Here is a 17,772-nt window from a genome sequence, read left to right as displayed (position 1 = left end):
GGAAGACATCAGGGAGTCCCTCTGCAGGGGCTGAGGAGGGCAGGGAGGGTTTTGTGAGGAAGAGGAGGAGAATCCCATCAGGATGCAGTTATGGGATGCAGAGATCAAGGAGAGCAGGGTGCAAGGACTGAGGACACAGGGATGCAGGGTCACGAGGATGCAGAAACCAAGGACACGGGGTGCAGGGATGCCAGAGCAGGAAGGAAACCACACCAACACTTTTAGGCAACTCCATCCTTTTCCCCCATAAAGGTGAGGGGAATGGGATCCCAATGGGATTTCAGGGAATGCAGAAATGCTCTTTAGCATTTTTACTCTCTCCCATGCAGCTGCACCCTAAATCTCTGCCCTGAGGAGCTGGGAAGGACATGTGAACCAGCCCTTCCAAACCCCCTTCCTATGGTGGCACCTCCACCTCTCTGCATTTCATGGAAAAAAAAAGAGAATCCATGGATCAATATTTGGGTTTTTTTATTAAAATATTGTTATACCAAGTGGAATGCTACAGCAATCTCGGTATAGGGTGGCATAACGAAACAGCCAGGTTTATGTTTAAATACTTAAAGATAACTTAAAACGCACAAACGAGAACTTGTCGTCTTTGGCAGGAAAAAAAGTTCACAGCACGAAAAAAATACTTAAAAAGAAATACCAATATTAATATAAAATATATTAAGTCATGGGGGTTGGGGTTTTTTTTTCCTCTTTCATAATTTTTTGTTTCTTTTCCATTTTGTAAACAATGCACGAGAACCGAACGCATTTTTTACATGTCTGGGGAGAGAAAAATAAAAAATGCAGTTGGCCAGCAAATGCACATGTTGAAAGGGGAAAGAAATAAAGAAAAATATATATATTTACACGAAGGGCGAGGATGGGAAGCTCCAAGGAGCAGGATGTTGGTGCTGGCTACGGGCAGAAGCCAGCTGCCAGTAGCCGGGGGATGCAGCCAGGAGAAGAGTGGCACATCCCCCTGCCTCCATCAGCACCCTCGGAGCCTTTCACCTCTGCTTTTCCTCCACCCTTCATCCCCTCCATTGTCATTTTTGTTTCACTGTCACCCCATCACAAAGCTCTCACCCACCCGTGACAGGCAGGGTGCGGGTGATGGAAGTTTGGTGCTCCCAGTGCTTGGTTTGGCCACGTGGATGGGGGTGGTCGAGGGGACCCACAGAGGAGCCCTCCCAGCTCTGCCCTGGTGCAGAGACTCCAGCTTGTGGGCACAGTTCGGGTGATCAGAGAGGGATTTTGCAGTCAGAACCCAAGCACCTGGGTGGGTGCAGATGGCCAAGACCCAGAAGTGGGAGCTGGGATGGGGATGAAGTTGGGACAGAGCCAGGATGGAGCCACGGCGGGGTCCCCGGGCTCCAGCGCGCCCTGCGCAGCCAGGGACCCGTGTGGGCACTGAGGGGGACAGTGACCCTGCCACAGTCACTGCCGAGACAGCTGAGGGGACACCGCTGAGCTCCCGGCTCGGCCCCTCCTTCCCAGATGCTTCTCCATCCCGACGTGCTGGCAGGAGGGGTGTGGGAGCCACTGGGCAGCCCCGGGTGGCTTTAAATCAGGATCTCCACCATGTCTGACAGGTCCAGGGCTCTGGCAGCAGCCGAGCTCTCTGCAGAGAAAAAAAGGATTTACAGGGATTCGCAGGGATTCAAACCCACCCAACTCAACTGGGGCCTCAAAAATGCCTTTAGAAATTGCTGATGCTTGTGCAAATCCCTTCCCAGGGATGCTAAGCCCACGTGCTGGGCCATCCCAGCTCCCTGCCCCGTGCCATCCGGGGGGACTCACCCAGAGCTGCGGTGCCCTCGCCCTGCTCGCTGCTCCCGGCCGCTCCGTCTGTCTGCGTGCTGCCGTCCTTGCTGCCGTGCTTTGAGTGGGATGGCAAGGGAAGGGCACTGGACACTGCTGTCCCTTCAGTGGTGGCTTTGCCTGCTGGGGGAGACTCTGTTAGGGATTCAAGGTAAAGCATTCAAGTTTTTAAGGCCAGATTAGACGGGGCTTGAAGCAACCTGGTCTAGTGGAAGGTGTCCCCGCCCATAGGAGAGGGTGGAACAAGATGAGCTGAAAGGTCCCTTCCAACCCAAACCATTCTGAGATTCTGTGATTGCTGGCTGGCCCTGGAGGAATCACCCCTCCTAAGCTCTCTAACTCCAAAACCACAGGGGAAAATTGCAAGCAGGTCCCCACCACCAAGTGAAGGTAGGGAGCGGGCGGGTGTCCCCATTTACCTGTGCTGCCACGGGAGCTGCCCTCGGATGCCCGCTCACTCTGGCCAGCCCCTGGCCAGCTTGGGGCAGCAGAGGCAGCGAAGATGGAGGGCACGGATTTGGCCGGCCGCAGGGAGCCCTGAAGGGCTTTGCTGGGGTCCCTCCGCGAGCGCTGCTGCAGGACCTTGATGACAGCGTCCTTCTCCAGGATTTGGGCATGAAGGGCTTTTAACCTGGAGAGGAAAAAAGGCAGAAGCTGCAAGAGGAGCTGGATGGGAAGAGGAGGATCCAGGCACCGCCCAACCAAAAAGTTTGATGGGGGCCAAATGCCTCTGGCAAGGTGGGACCAACCTGTTCTCCATCTCCTGGTGCTTGTGGCTGGCCAGGAGAAGGTCCTCGTTGAAGCTGCTGTTGGGGGAGTGCCGTGGGGAGTGGCTGATGAGGGTGGTGTCGCGCTGGGCGGCCGCCGTGGCCGCGGCGTCCATGGCAAACTGGCGCATGGTGCACTCCTCCAGGTACTTCTGCTCCCACTTGGTCATGTCGGCCTCCAGCGCCAGGATCTTCTCCTCCCTCTCCCTCAGCTGCTCCGACAGCGTGTGGGCGCTCAGCTCCGGCGTCCCCGCGCCCGCGGTGCCCGCCTGCCTCTGCAGCAGCCAAAACAAAGCCCCAGTGAGGATGAGGAGGTGCTGGGAGGACACAGCACCCGCCGTGCGCCTCGCTGGAGCCGCCGTGCCGCGCCAGCACCCACCTGCTGAGCCCGCAGCATCTTCAGCTCCTGCTCCAGGCGGGTGCGGAGCCGCAGCTCCAGCTGCTCCCGCTTCTCGCAGGCGGCCTGGAGCTGCCCCAGGGCTGCCTGCAGCCGCTCCACCTTCTCCACGTAGGCTCGCTTCTTGCGGAGCTCGGCCTCTGCCTTGGCCGCCCGCGCCTGGGCGCTGCCCAGCGCCTGCTCCAGCAGCTCTGCCCGCCGCCGCTGGTCCTCGTTGGCGCTGCGCAGCAGGGACACCTCGCGCTCCAGCTTCTCCTTCTCCTGCTGGTGCTCGTAGCCTGCAAGGGAACCCCACAAATCTCACACATTCGGCTTCCCTAAGGCTGGTCCGTGAAGGACAGTGGGGATTCTTTGCCATGCCAGCCCTTCCTCCAGTTCTTCTATCAAACAGGGGGTCAGGGGCATTCCAGCCGCTTGGGCAGATGGCCAAAAGCCTCCACATGCCAAATTCCAACCCAAATTTTAGCTTAGGAAGGGTGAAACCTGCCTGGCGTGAATCCAGACACCTTAGGGTAGGGGATACAATCCTTCCTACTAACACAAATATCACGTCTCTCCGCTAAAATTTAAGTACATTCTCTCCCAAAAAAGCCCAGGCTGGCAGGGCTGCGAAGTGCAGGAGGGAGGAGGGAGAGAACGGCCGGGCTGGCGTGGGGCGGGAGTGCGGGCTCGGTGCTGGAAGAGCCGGAGCTGCGGCAGGAATGTGGGGAATGCGGGTCACGCCGCCGGCCGGCCGCCGGGATTAATGGCTCGAGTCCAGCGCCAAGAACTGCTCCGTCCTCCCCGGGGAAGGGCGAGAGCTGCCGCCGACACCCGCCTCCTCCTCCAGCCGAGCCCTGCTCGCAGATGCCAGGGGAGCCGGGCAAGGATGGGTGTCCCCCAGGACTTACTCTGTGCCAGGAGTTTGGCCACGCTGCCCTGGTTGCTCTCCTGGTTTTCCTGGTTCTTGCTGGCCAGCTGCTTGTTCGCCGATTCCAACCGCTCTGGTCCAAAAAGAATCAAACCCAATTAAGATTTAAATACAAGATTTTGGCTGGAGGAAGGGGGGAAAGCCTGGTTTCCCATGGAAACAGCTGGGGTCCCTCACCTTTCAGGTCTCGGTTGAAATCCTGCAGCCGTCGCATCTCACAATCTCTCTTGTTCCTCATGGCTTTCTCCAAGGCTTCCCGCTTGGAAGACGCCTTGACGAGGTTTTCATAATCCTCCGAGATGCGCTGGATCTCGCTCTCCAGCTGGGGTGGAGGAAGGGACAAGCCAGGGTTAGACATTCATGGAATGAGGAAAGGGAGATGCCAGCCAAAGCCCAGCCGGGGTGCTCAGCTCAACCTGAGCTGCCTGAGGAGCTCAGTGCACCCCAAGCTGACCCCTCTGGGGAATCTCTTTTGCTTGACATGATCCCAAGATGTGCTAAAATGTCCCTTTTCCCCAACCCAACTAAAGAAGAAGTCAGAACACTTCAGCTGTCGTTCTCAAGGTTGTTTATTATTTTTTATCTAAAACATTTTCTGTCTGGCCTGCTGAGGTCTGTCCTGCAGGTCAGTCTGAGGCACACTGCCTGCCCACGGGGCTGGTGTTGTCTTTTATACTATAAGCTAAGTCATTTGATATTTATAGTAAAGTCTCAATACCTATCATCTATGTTAGACAGTGACTTTCTACTCTACACCAATCCCAAAGTGCCACCATCACCAGGAAGATGGAGGCTAGGAAGAAGAAGGGAGAAGAACAGGACAATGCCCAAATCCCCCCATTTTGCCCCCTGGACCCACACAGTAAAATTCTTTTAAATTTTGCCTTTTGCCCTGTGACAACTACTGTTATGTTATCTAAACTTTTGTGACCTTTAATTCTTCATACAAAGGTGGCAATTTGTTCCATGGGTCGAACTCAAAGCCACAGGGGTCTTTGGCTGCATGCCAGGGTCTCCCACCCCCCTGCCAGGGCTTCAAAGCCCCCTGGCTGGGGCTCGGATCATCCAGGACTGTCAGGGGGACATCCTGGGCTCTGACAGACCCCCAGCACATGTCTGTCAGGGGGAACAGCACATGTCTGGGTGGGGGAACACTGATTTTTTCGGTCTTTTCTCTTATGGAAGATTTTCTCCAGAGATTTTGGTTCTGCCATAGCCCAGGCACGGGGAACAGCCGCCCCTTGTAGACAGCCACACAAAAGGCTTTCTGTGGAGGCTGGGATGGGGGACAGGCAGAGGGAGAGGGTCACTGGAGAATGGGCTCCTTCTCCCCAACCCGGCTGCCGTGCCGCAGCTGCTCCGAGGGGAACAAGCCGCCAGAGGGAGGAGGAGAAAGGATTAAATCACTAAAGGGGGTGAATTTTCACAGCAGCTGCTCCAGCATCGCCCCGGGCAGGAGGGACCCGGGAAGCTGCCACCATTCCCTCACCTTCTGGATGCGGCTCGCCTTCTCGGCACAGCTCTCCAGCTCCCGCCGCAGCTTCTCGCTCTCCCGCTGGAGCCTCTCGTTCTCCCGCAGCACGGCGTCTGCCCGGGCCAGGCGGCTGCCGGCCGACACCGCCTGGGCGCTGACCAGCGCCTCCACGCCGGCCGGCCCCAGCGCGCCCGGACACAGCGGCAGGAACGCGGCTGGCACCGAGCTGGGCAGCACCCTGCGGAGAGCGAGGAGGGGTGTCAAGGTTTGGCACGGGGAGAGAGCTGGCTGCAGCTCCAGCATCACTCAAGCATGTGCTGGTGCCTCCGAGTCACCGCAAAGGAGGTGGAAGTGCCTGTCCTGCTTTTTAGAGCTGGGAAGCGCTCGCTGTCTAAACACAAATCCCATCTTGCAGGGATGCCTTTGAGCTGACCCCTCCAGGACCTGGCCGGTGGGTCTGGATGGGCTCCCAACCCCCCAGGTCCCTCTCTTCCTGGGAATGCTGCAGGCAGCCTGCCATAGGATGCACCTTGGAAGGTGGCATTTTCCTTATTTTCTGTGCAAAGACTCCTGACACAGGTCCTCACTGCCAAACTGTGGGTATGTCCTTTTTATATTTGGAGGAGCCAGGTCAGCCTGGCTGCCCCTTGTGCCACTGCTCCAGCATCCCACCTCACCATCCCTCCTGGAATACCCTGAGCAGGGTGGCTGTGCACGCCCGGCCCCGCTGCGCTCCCCCGCGGGCTGCCCGCCAAGGGCCTGCATTCCTGCGGGATGATATAGGAGCAAGGAAGAATAAATACATCTTCCTCGCAGCTCCCCTTCCCCTCTTTGTTCCCTGCAAGGAGAAGGTTTTCCTGCTGGAGATGCTATCGCTCTCTGCCTGGATAGATCGGCAGGGCTGGGAGCAGTGGGTCCTCCCGCTGAGCCAACAATTCCCTTCTTCTCATCCTTTTCCATGCTGGAAGAGGTTGTTTCCAGTCCTCCTCAAATTCCAGGCAATGCCTGGACCCCCCGATGTCCATCTCACAGTCACCCTGGGGCTTTGCCAGAGGCACTGAGCTGCCAAAGGGACCACAGACCACCTGGCACCAGCCCAGGCTCTGCTCAGCGGCAACTCCAAGTTACATGGACATTCCCAGCTCAGGCATGGGTTTCTGTGGAGCAGGGAGCATATTTGTCTTCACCCTGCCCCATACCTATTCCACATTTAGCTGTTTCCTGGGCTGCTTCCAGCTCATAGATTATCCCCTAAGTTACCCCCAGCTCCCTGCTGGTGCATGGGGAGGAGGCAGGGCCTGCTGTGGGAGTGGGATTTTCTTCACTGGCTGGAAAAGCCCAGCCATGCTAGGGGAGCTGGGGACAGGAGCAGAGTGGGGGGCACCCAGCAGACCCCACGGCCTGGGCCAGCGAGGACAAAAGCAGCTGCTCTGGGCCCCCACTGCCCTTCACATCCTGCACGTTCCAATCATCCATCCTGGACATTCCTGAGAAGCATCCAAAAGCAGAGCCCAGGAACCACAGTTTTACCTGATCTCAGGATGCTGAAACCCAGCACCTTCCCGGGAGCAGGGTCGGGCTTCAGCCAGGTAAGCGTCCTGGGAAGGGATCACGTAGGGATACTCCGGGGGCGGTCCCCGCGGCTCCGTGCCCTCGGGCTGCTGCCCGCGCAGGGGGGCGAGCTGCTGCCGGGAGAGCTGCGGGAAGCTGTGGGAAGCGCTGATGGGGCTCTGCGCCTTGGCCCCGTTCCTCTCCAGCGACATCCGCATCAGCCGCTCGCTCAGCGAGCGCACGTGGCCGTGCCTCAGCTCCTTCAGCCCCTCGTCGGGCCGCCGGGCCCCGCTCTCGGCGCGCACCGCCGCGCCCCGCTGCGACGCCAGGAGCTGCGAGTGCGCCTTGGCCTCCTCGTAGGTGGGCAGCTCCTCGCCCTTGGGCGGGCACAGCCGGTAGACGCTGTTCTCCAGGTAGACGTGGTCGGAGTGATGCTCCTGGCCCTGCGGCTCCTGCCGCGTGGATTGCTGCACCATCTGGCTCTCCTCGGGGCTGAGGCTCTCCAGGGAGGAGCGGGGGCTCCCGGCGCCGCCGCCGCCGCCGCGCAGGGCCTGCTGCTGGATGGCCAGCAGAGTGCGGTTCTCCGTGAGATTCCCATAGCGCAGCTGCTCCTGGATCAGGCGGTGCAGCACCGTGCCGTTCGAGTCCTCCGCCGTCCTCATGTCCGTCCGTGCCGGCGGCAGAGCCACGTTTCCACCCGACAAGGGCGTCCCGGGGGACCTCAACAGCGACCGGGCACGCCGAGACACCTGCGGGAGGGACAGACGGGAATGTTGGGAGGCAGTCGGGGCAGGACGCTCCGGATCCTGATGGACACGGGATTGTTGGCCAGGAATGTGGCCCGGACGTGCCGGAGGGGTGGGAGCCCGTGGCGGCAGCGGGAGAGCGGAGCAGCCTCGGCAGCGGGGTGGCCGAGCACCGGCACCCAGCGCGCCCGGGGCCGGGCTGGCTCCGGAGCTGGAGCCCCGTGGAGCCGGGACTGGCACTGGCCCGGAGCGGGGGATAAAGCGGCCCCACGGGACCGGGCACGGAGCCACCGGGAGATGGACAGGACCCTCCATCCACGGACCCGGAGGTCCTGGGCTTGCAGAGGTGGCCCGGTCCCGGTGAGGGTCCTGGGATTTTATCGTGGGGATGTTCCGGTCCCGTTTGGGAGGGTTCCAGGAAGGTTCCCAGTCCCTGGAGGTGGATCCGGCATGGGAGAGGGTCTTTGCCCCTGGAGGGTCCAGGTGCCGGGGGGGTGTGGGGGGGCGTCCCGGTCCCAGAGAGAAGGTCCCGGTTCTGGGGGCGCCCTTTTCCCGTGGAGGGATCCCAGTCCCGGCTGGGGGCTTCCTTGGGCCAGGGGGGTTCCACCCCAGTCGAAGAGTCCCAGCCCCAGGGGAGTGTCCCAGTCCCGGCCGGCAGGATCTCGGTCCAAGGGGGTCTCGGTCCCGGGATTGCTGGTCCGGGTGGGTCCCGGTGCCGAGGGAGGTCCCTATCCCAGCTGGGGGATTCCCGGCGCCGGGGGAGCGTCCTTTCCCCAGGGGGCATCCCCGTGCCGGGGGGGTCCCAGTGCCGTCGGGGGTCCCGATCCCTGTCGGGGGCGTCCCAGTGCTAAGGGGTTCCCTGTGCCGGGGGGGTGGGGGTGCCAGTACCGGGGAATTCCCGATCCCGGTCGGGGGGGAGCCCGGTGCCGGTCAGGGGGGTCGCGGTGCGGGGGAGTTCCCGGTACCGGGGGGGTCCCCGGTGCCGGTCGGGGGTCCCAGCGACGGAACTCACCGGGGCATGGCGGAGCGGAGCGGTGCTGCGGCGGCTCTGAGCGTCCCGGGGCCGCGGGGGCCGGGCCGGGCTTTGCTATGCCCGGAATGCGGGGCCGGTCCCGCCCCGCTCCGCCCCGGGGCCGCCGCCGGCGCAGGAGCGCGGCCGGGAGCGGGAGCGGCAGCTGCGGCCGGGGGGGCGGCCCTGCCCGCCAGCTGGCCCGGGCCGTAAATCTGCCCCAGCCTTTGTCTGCGGGGCCGGGCAACCCCGAGCCTGCCGGCCCCATCTGCTCTGCCCCCTCGGACCCCCCTTCGCGCATCCCCCTCCTGACATTCCCCCTCTTCGCATCCCCCCCGCCTCGCATTCTGCGTCCTCGCATCCCCCCTCCTCGTGTCCCTCTCCTTACATCCTTCTCACATCCCCCCTTCACATCCCCCCCCTCACACCCGTGTCCTCTCATTCCCCACCTCACATTCCTCCTCGTGTCTTCCTCCTCACATCCCCCTCCTCACATCCCCCTCCTCACATCCCCCTCCTTATGTCCCCCTCTTGGTATTTCACATCCCACTTCTTGCATCCCCCATCTCACATCCCCCCTCCTCACCTTCCCCCCTCTCACATCCCCCCTCCTCACCTTCCCCCCTCCTTGCATCCCCTCCTCACGTCCCTCTCCTTGCATTCCTCCCTCCTTTTGTCCCGCATCCTCACACCCCCCTGGCTGGGGATGCCAGCTCCCTGTGGATGCAGCAATTCCTGCCAGCTCGTGTCTGCCTCGGCACCTTTGAGTGTTCCCTGCTGCTCTCCCAGCCTCAGTTTCCCCTTTTGGGCTCTGCCACCCCCCTCCCTGGGGGGACACAGGAAACAATCAGGGGCTGAGCTCCCCATTCAAAGCACCCCGGCTCCTCTCTGGGGGGACACTGCGCACCCCCAGCCCCAAATCAATGAAACACCAACCCTGTCTCAGCACCCCCAGCCCCAAAGCACTGAAACACCGGCCCCAAAGCACTGAAACACCAGCCCTGTCTCAGCACCCCCAGCCCCAAAGCACTGAAACACCGGCCCCAAAGCACTGAAACACCAGCCCTGTCTCAGCCCCGGTGCCCCCGGCTGCCGGTGCAGAGTCCAGAGACGGCAGATGGCCGGAGGGGAGGCGGCGGGGAGAGGCAGGTGCAGGGGAAAATTGCTTATTAGCTCCGGGACATTAAGCTCCCATTCTTTTGAGGGAACTTCTGACTGGCACATAGCCGGGAGGCTGATCTGGGGAGGGGGGCATGGGGGTCTCCAGCCTCATCTCCTCATTTTTCTGCTCCATCACATGCTGGTATCACCCCCGAGGCACCCAGGGTGCAATAGCAGGTGCAGGACTGCAGGCACAGCTCACTACCTCTGGGTTATATCCCAAAAAATGGGGGAAAAAATAAATGTCCAAAGTGTAGCAAGTACCAGACTCAAAGGCAAGGGAGCATGGAAAGAAAATGCAGAGAGATGGAGTCAGTGCTTGGAGGAAGAGGAGCACCTGGAAGCTCAATAAACAGATTTTCCAGCCCGGTTTTCCTAGTGACAAGACAAATCCTCATGGATGAAGGTTGAATTGTGGGAATTGGCACCCTGAAGCCCCAGTGAGGGTCTGGTTTTGTTTGGAGAGAAGACGAGAGCACAGCACTTGCCCCAAGCACGTGCAGAGTCTGGAAACACTGGGCCAGGCCCAGCACCATGGGATGGATGGATGATGGATGGATGGATGGATGGATGGATGGATGGATGGATGGATGATGGATGGATGGAGGGATGGATGGAAGAACGGATGGATGGATGGATGGATGGATGGATGATGGATGGATGGATGGATGGATGGATGGATGGATGGATGGATGATGGATGGATGATGGATAGATGGATGGATGGATGATGGATGGATGATGGATGGATGATGGATGGATGATGGATGGATGATGGATGGATGGATGATGGATGGATGGATGGATGATGGATGGATGGATGGATGGATGGATGGATGGATGGATGGATGGATGATGGATGGATGGATGGATGGATGGATGATGGATGGATGATGGATGGATGATGGATGGATGGATGGATGGATGGATGATGGATGGATGGATGGATGGATGGATGGATGGATGGATGATGGATGATGGATGGATGGATGGATGGATGGATGGATGGATGATGGATGGATGGATGGATGATGGATGGATGGGTGGATGGATGATGGATGGATGGATGGATGGATGGATGGATGGATGGATGATGGATGGATGGATGGATGGATGGATGGATGATGGATGATGGATGGATGGATGGATGGATGGATGGATGGATGGATGGGGGATGGATGGATCGATGGATGATGGATGATGGATGGATGGATGGATGGATGGATGGATGATGGATGGATGGATGGATGGATGGATGGATGGATGGATGATGGATGGATGGATGGATGGATGATGGATGATGGATGGATGGGTGGATGGATGATGGATGATGGATGGATGGATGGATGGATGGATGGATGGATGGATGATGGATGGATGGATGGATGGATGGATGGATGGATGATGGATGGATGGATGGATGATGGATGGATGGGTGGATGGATGATGGATGGATGGATGGATGGATGGATGGATGGATGGATGATGGATGGATGGATGGATGGATGGATGGATGGATGGATGATGGATGGATGGATGATGGATGGATGGATGAATGGATGATGGATGGATGGATGGATGGATGGATGGATGGATGGATGATGGATGGATGAATGGATGGATGGATGATGGATGGATGGATGGATGGATGGATGGATGGATGCATGGATGATGGATGCATGGATGATGGATGCATGGATGGATGGATGGATGGATGATGGATGGATGGATGGATGGATGGATGGATGATGGATGGATGATGGATGGATGGATGGATGGATGGATGGATGGATGATGGATGCATGGATGATGGATGCATGGATGATGGATGGATGGATGGATGGATGGATGGATGGATGGATGGATGGATGGCTGTTGCACCACTCCAACACACCAAGCCCAGCAGCACCTCTGCAAGGAGCCAGCTGTGGCTCTGCCCTGCTCTTTCCCAGGTGGATGGGGCTCCCCCTGAGCTCCAAGGGAGCAGCCCAGCTCCCCCAGCCCCCAGGGTTCCTCTCCTGGCTCATCCCCCCGGCCTTATCTATGGCTGTGTCATCCTGCTTCCCTTCCTATCTTAACATGCTCTATTTCTGGCAGCAGGAAACCCCTCCTGAGCTGATAACACCCCTCTGGAAAGTGATCTGAAGAGTTTCCTCTCCTTCTTTCTAATACTGGAGGTAAGAAAATCCTCAGCCTTTTTGTTTTCCCCAGGAGAAGGTGAAACAGCAGCCTGACCTGGGGGCAGTGGTGGGGGCACCTTTGGCTGCCTGCGGGGACCCTCTTCCCAGGTGGAGCATCCTGGGGGATGGGGCAGGGCCTCGGGACGTGGCTGGAGCCAGGCAAGCGCAGGTGCCGTGTCCCAGGCTCCGCGGGGTGACACACGGCTCCGCAATGCCAGACCCTCCCACTGACCTCAGCCCAGCCTTATCGCCGAGGCGTTGGAGCGGGGAGAGGGAGCCAAGAAAATACTCGTGGGATGAGGTCACCTCGGCTGTCTTCAGGCTCCCAAAATGCCTCAGCCCTCAGCCGTGCTGAGCCTGGAAAACTGGGGCATTGTGGGCAGAGGAAGGTGCCTGGGATGGAGAGGAGGTTTGCAGCCTCAGCACATCTCCTGGGGAGATGGTGACAGTGGTGGCAGCGTCCCGTGACCCGGTGACAGCGTGCCGTGACCATGCTGATCCCCTCAAACCTCTCCATGGCAATTTTTCTGATAAAGCTTCCTCCAGCTTTCCTCCTGCGAGGAAAACCTGCTTCTGTCCCAAACTCTGGATTTGGAGTTCAGGATTTGGAGTTCAAGAACTGCACAAGTGCTGTTTCCCAGTGCCAGGATTAGCCAGGCTGCCCCCAAAGGGGACTGCACCCCCCAAGGCAGCACCCCAGCCCTTCCCCTGCTCCCACCATCCCAGCCAGAGGGATCCTGTCCTCATGGAGATACCCCACAAGCTGCCAGGCCTGAGGCCAGCTCGTCTTCCCTGTCCTCTCTCTGAAATCTGCATCATTTTGGGGTGTCCCAGGTCTGATCCCCCCCAGGAATGTGTGACCTGGGGTGCTGCTGTGCAACAGGGTGAATTGCATTCCCAAAACTCCAACAGGGAACACACCTCAGTGTGACTGGGGAGGACACGGGTGGGATTGGAATGCTCCTGGTTGTGCAAATTCCCTCACTCCTGTTGCTGATATGGCTCTTCCTCAGTGGAGGAAGGAATGGAAAGATCCCTCTCCACCCAGGGAGAACCTTGGTAGCCTCAGTGAGGACAGAGCTGGGGCAATGAGGGCACCAGGACTGATCCCATCTGACAGAGGCAGCCATCCCCAAGACAGGAATCCAGCACTGTCCCATCGCTCTGGGGACAGCCAGCTCCTCCACTCCTCAGTGTCTGTCCCAGAGTCAGACCCCTGAGACTCCCCTTTTTTCAGGGGGATGCTGGACCTGCCCCAGGTAAGGATCACAGAAAGTTGGACTGCTCCTGCTCCCCCCCTCCACTTTCTCCTGGGTTCTCTCCTCTTTTATAGATCTTTAGATCCCATAGAGATAACCCAGGGCACAAACCCACTGCCAGGACCTCCTGTCACAGTTCTTCATCAATCACACACTCAGGGAGGTGATGCCACAGGCACCTTCACAAAGTTCCTCCTTAGGAATTTTGAGAGGGGAAAAATGTGGCTGAAAACAGGGCCAGGACCCTCCTCTTTCTCATCTTCCCTGCATTTTAATGCCCCTGAGTCATTTCCATTCCTGGATGTTAAATTGTTCTTTTCTGCTTTCCTTTATTTCCCTGTTTCCTGCGAGGGGTTTGTTCCTGACCTGCCAGCACCAGTGGGACCCGGTCCAGGGAATGCTGAGGAGATGCCAGCAGGGACAAAGGTGAAGCCCAGATCCCAGAAGCCACCAGCCCCAGGGGACACAGCTCCTAATTTCCATAGCAAAGCCCCGCACTGTGGTTTTGCCGCCTTTGAGGAATTTTCTCTTTTTCCTGAGAAATTCAAAGTGCGGGGTGTGATTTCCTGCCCACCTGGCAGGGAACCCCTGGGGAGGCTCCAGCCCCTGCCCCGGAGCTCGGGGGGGATGTGGGGTGACACAGAGACACCAGGCAAGTGTCACAGGCAGGTGGCCACCAGCAGCACCTCCTCACTGGCCACATTTGACCCTGGAGCACATCCAGCTGGATGGGTGGCTCTGTGCCCCCTCCCCAGGGCCATGTGGGGATCTGCACCCCAATTTGGAGCCACCCCTTGCAAAAGGAGGGGGCAGAACCCCGAGGGGCAGGGGAATGAATGCCAGACACCCTGGTCCCTGTTGCTCTGCAGGGATGAAAATGAGTCTGGCTCCCTGAGGAATTTCACATCTTGCTGGCTGCGAGGAAAACCTGACAGGGATGCAGCCAGGGCAAAATCAGCTCAGCCTCGTGTTCCCAAACACAGAATAAGTGAGAAATATCCATGCTGGAAGAGCAACCCTGACTGAGGAGAGAGAAAAGGGCTGCTCACTGCAGTGCCCAGTGATGACACTTTAAAGGCAGGTTGGGCTGGGTGAGACAAGAAAGGGGAAGGACAGCATTGGGCAGGGGTTGTTCTTCATCCCAGGATCCCAAAGGCAGCAGGAATTGTCACTGTCTTGCTGCTTCACCCACCTGCTGCTTGCTCTCTTGGGCTCCTACCAGTGCTGGGGCCTTCCAGGCACTCTGGTAATGAATCAGAGGGGCCTGGAGGCCACACAGAGTGGGACAGAGCAGCTCTGCGTCACCTCTGGGGTCATTGCCAGCTGCATCCAAACACCAGAGCCATGCTGGCAGCCGTGTCGTGGTGAGAACACAAGGGAACAAGGTGGAGGTGACCTTGATGGCACTGAACAGCCCCTGGCACCACGGCAGTGGGGCTGTCACCAGCGTGGTCACAGCTAACAGGGCTGGATGGCTACAGGACACAATTTATGTCATTGCCTGGGAACACAAAATGCCTGGGAAACACCCCTGACCCTCTTGCCATGAGTTTTTGGGCTGCTGTTGATGATGGCTGGGAGAGAGGCTGGAGTGGCCTCGGGACAGGTGTGGAGAGGGGACAGCAAAGAGCACCTGCATGGAGGGAGCACAGATGGTGCAGTGGAGGGGATGGAGCAGCAGCTCCAAACCCAGCACTGCCTGGGAAAGATGGAGCAGGGATGAACTGGCAGATGTGGAGAGACAGGCTCCAGAGGGACCCATCAGCAGCACCTCTGATATCAGCAGGACAAACAGGCAGGGCCCCAGGAGCAGGGAGAGGCTGCAGGGCTCTGCCCACACTGGCACCACTGTGCCTGGCTGAAATGCTCTTTCACAGAATCACAGGGTGCCTTGGGCTGGAAGGGACCTTAAAGATCATCTTCCTGTGGTCCAGGGAGCAGCCAGCCAGTGTGTCCTGAGCCCTCCTGTGTGTCCTGAGCTCTCCTGTGTGTCCTGAGCCCTCCTGTGTGTTCTGAGCCCTCCTATGTGTCCTGAGTGCTCCTTCCCACCCGTCCCATCTCCCACAGCTCAGCTGGGACAGACACAGATCCTCCCTGGCTGCCTGCTCACAGTGCTCTGTTCCTGGAGCTCCTCACCCTGGCCCTGGCCCTGTCCTGGCACAGATCCTGCCTCTAGCAGTGGGCAAAAGCCAAGGGGAAAAGTGGGAAGATCAGAACCTGAAAAACACAGAGTGGTTTGGGTTGGAAGGGATCTCTAAGGGTCACCCAGTCCAATTCTCTGCCATGGGCAGGGACAGCTCCCACTATTCCAGGTTGCTCCAAGCCCCATCCAGCCTGGCCTGGAACACTTCCAGGGATGGGGCAGCCACAACTTCTCTGGACAATCCATGCCAGTGTTTTAACACCCTCATTGTAAAAATCTTCCTGCTAAATCTCACCATTTGCTCTAAAATGCCAAGTACTGCCCTCTCCCATGGCAAGTTTCCACCAGGCTCTGAAGGGCTCCTTGCTTACAGCAACGAGTTTGGGGCTGGCCCTAGGGCTGGCAGCTCTGCCAGCTTTTTTCCCAAGCTGAGACCCTTCTGGGATCATGGGGACATGGGGACAGGCCCATGTGTGGCCTGCACGACACAGCACCAGTTCAGGATCCCACAGCCAGCTCCAGGCAAGCTCCGAGTTGGAACAGCAGCTAATTGGGACAAATTAGAGCCCTTTGGTCAAGAAAATGGAGCAGTTTTTGCTGTTCTTGGAACCCCTGTGCCACATCCAGGCAGAGCCTGTGACACCTGGAAGCCTCCAACGGGAACTTGGACAAACCCAGGAACATCAACAAGGTGGTTCTTCTCTGCAGCCTCATCTGGCAGGGTCCATCTCCTGGAGAAACCTCTATCCATGGCAGGGGTGAACCTTCCCTTTCCCAGCCCAGCCAAGACTGGAAGACGTGGTTGGAATAAATGTCCTCCTTCTCAGCACAACCAAGGTGGGAAGGCTTGGTTGGGACAAATCTCCTTCCCAGCCCAGCCAAGACAGGGAAGGTTTGGTTGGGACAAATCTCTCCCTTCCCAGCACAGCCAAGGTGGGAAGGTTTGGTTGGGATAAACATCCCCCTTCCCAGCCCAGTCAAGGTGGGAAGATTTGGTTGGGACAAATCTCCTATTTTCCAGCACAGCCAAGGTGGAAAGGCTTGGTTGGAACAAAATCCCCCTTCCCAGCCCAGCCGAGGTGGAAAGGTTTGGTTGGGACAAATCTCTCCCTTCCCAGCCCAGCCAAGGTGGGAAGGCTTGGTTGGGACAAATCTCTCCCTTCTCAGCATAGCCAAAGTGGAAAGGCTTGGTTGGAACAAAATCCCCCTTCCCAGCCCAGCCAAGGTGGGAAGGTTTGGTTGGAATAAATCTCTCCCTTCCCAGCCCAGCCAAGACAGGGAAGGCTTGGTTGGGACAAATCTCCTTCCCAGCCCAGCCCAGTCAAGGTGGGAAGGTTTGGTTGGGATAAATCTCTCCCTTCCCAGCTCAGCCAAAATGGAAAGGTTTGGTTGGAATAAACGTCTCCCTTCCCAGCCCAGCCGAGGTGGGAAGGTTTGGTTGGAATAAATGTCCCCTTCCCAGCCCAGCCGAGGTGGGAAGCCTTGGTTGTCCACGGCGCGAATCCCTCCGAGCGGCGCCTCGGTGTTTTATCCCGATGATACAATAGAAAATGCCTCTGAAGTCCCGGCCCTCTGGAGCATTTCCTTAGCTCTCTGGAATTTCCGTTTGGTCCTTCCTCTCCCAGGCTCTTACCGAAAACCGATGTCACCACACGGCTCTGGAGAGCAGCCAGCTCCCGGGGTCCCTTCCCAGGTCTCCCACCGCCGGGGATTGGGGATTTGCAAGGAGCGAGCTCCTGGAGGGCGTCAGCTCGGCGTGCCCCTTGATTAATCACCAAAGGCCACTCTGCCAATCAAGGAGAGATTTACAAGGCAGGCAGGAAGCCCTTGTTTTTACAGGAGTGCCTCAAACACACGCACACAGTAGGAAAAGCAAACATTCCAGGCATACCAAGGGATCCACGGGATAAAAATTCCCCAAACAGCCCAGATTAAGATACTTGGCTGCACATGGAAACACTAAAACCTGGGCTCAAGGATTTAATTGTCTTATTTAGCAGCGAGCCCTGTGGAACAACCTGAGTGGCCTGGGAACAGCCACCCCGGGGGGCAGGGAGTGGGGTCAGTGGCTCTGCCCTCCCTACAATAAAGGTCAGCGCTGGCCCCCACCCCTCTCCCAGCTCCATATGGTCGCCAGAGCCTTGTGGAGGAGTTTAATGCGAGTTTTTTCTTTGGAAAGGCTCAGCCCTGCTCCTGGGTGAGTCAGGCAGGGTCGCTCTGAATCAACAGAGTGCTGAATCCCAGCCCGGGGGAGCAGAGGGAGCCTCTGCTCCAGCTCCAGCCCCAAAACCCCTGGGCTCAGAGGGCTGCTCATCGTGCTGTGTCCATACCTGTCAGCTCCCATCCTGCCCTGAAGGCTCT

General features: G+C 58.5%; 1 protein-coding gene across 4 annotated transcripts; it reads right to left on the bottom strand.

The window, feature by feature from the left end:
* Window positions 1-454: 454 nt before the first annotated feature.
* AMOTL2 (angiomotin like 2) lies at window positions 455-17,351 on the bottom strand. Of its 4 annotated transcripts, none has more exons than XM_064435652.1 (10): window positions 17,045-17,351; window positions 6,894-7,663; window positions 5,379-5,601; window positions 4,067-4,211; window positions 3,870-3,962; window positions 2,962-3,257; window positions 2,565-2,857; window positions 2,235-2,446; window positions 1,795-1,950; window positions 455-1,615 (listed from the first exon to the last, which is right to left on the bottom strand). In XM_064435652.1, the coding sequence occupies exons 2-10, from the start codon at window positions 7,574-7,576 to the stop codon at window positions 1,557-1,559; spliced, it is 2,160 nt and encodes a 719-aa protein (XP_064291722.1). In that variant the 5' UTR covers window positions 7,577-7,663; window positions 17,045-17,351; the 3' UTR covers window positions 455-1,556. The 4 variants fall into 4 exon arrangements, with proteins under 4 accessions (XP_064291722.1, XP_064291721.1, XP_064291723.1 ...); XM_064435651.1 differs by lacking the exon at window positions 17,045-17,351 and adding an exon at window positions 8,673-8,777; XM_064435653.1 differs by lacking the exon at window positions 17,045-17,351 and adding an exon at window positions 8,673-8,777 and having other exon boundaries at window positions 1,795-1,938.
* Window positions 17,352-17,772: the final 421 nt, after the last annotated feature.

The sequence above is a fragment of the Passer domesticus genome, chromosome 11, assembly GCF_036417665.1.
Source record: "Passer domesticus isolate bPasDom1 chromosome 11, bPasDom1.hap1, whole genome shotgun sequence".
NCBI lineage: Eukaryota > Metazoa > Chordata > Aves > Passeriformes > Passeridae > Passer > Passer domesticus.
The sequence above is the reverse complement of the archived record's forward strand: the minus strand, read 5'-3'. Positions and strand labels throughout refer to the sequence as shown.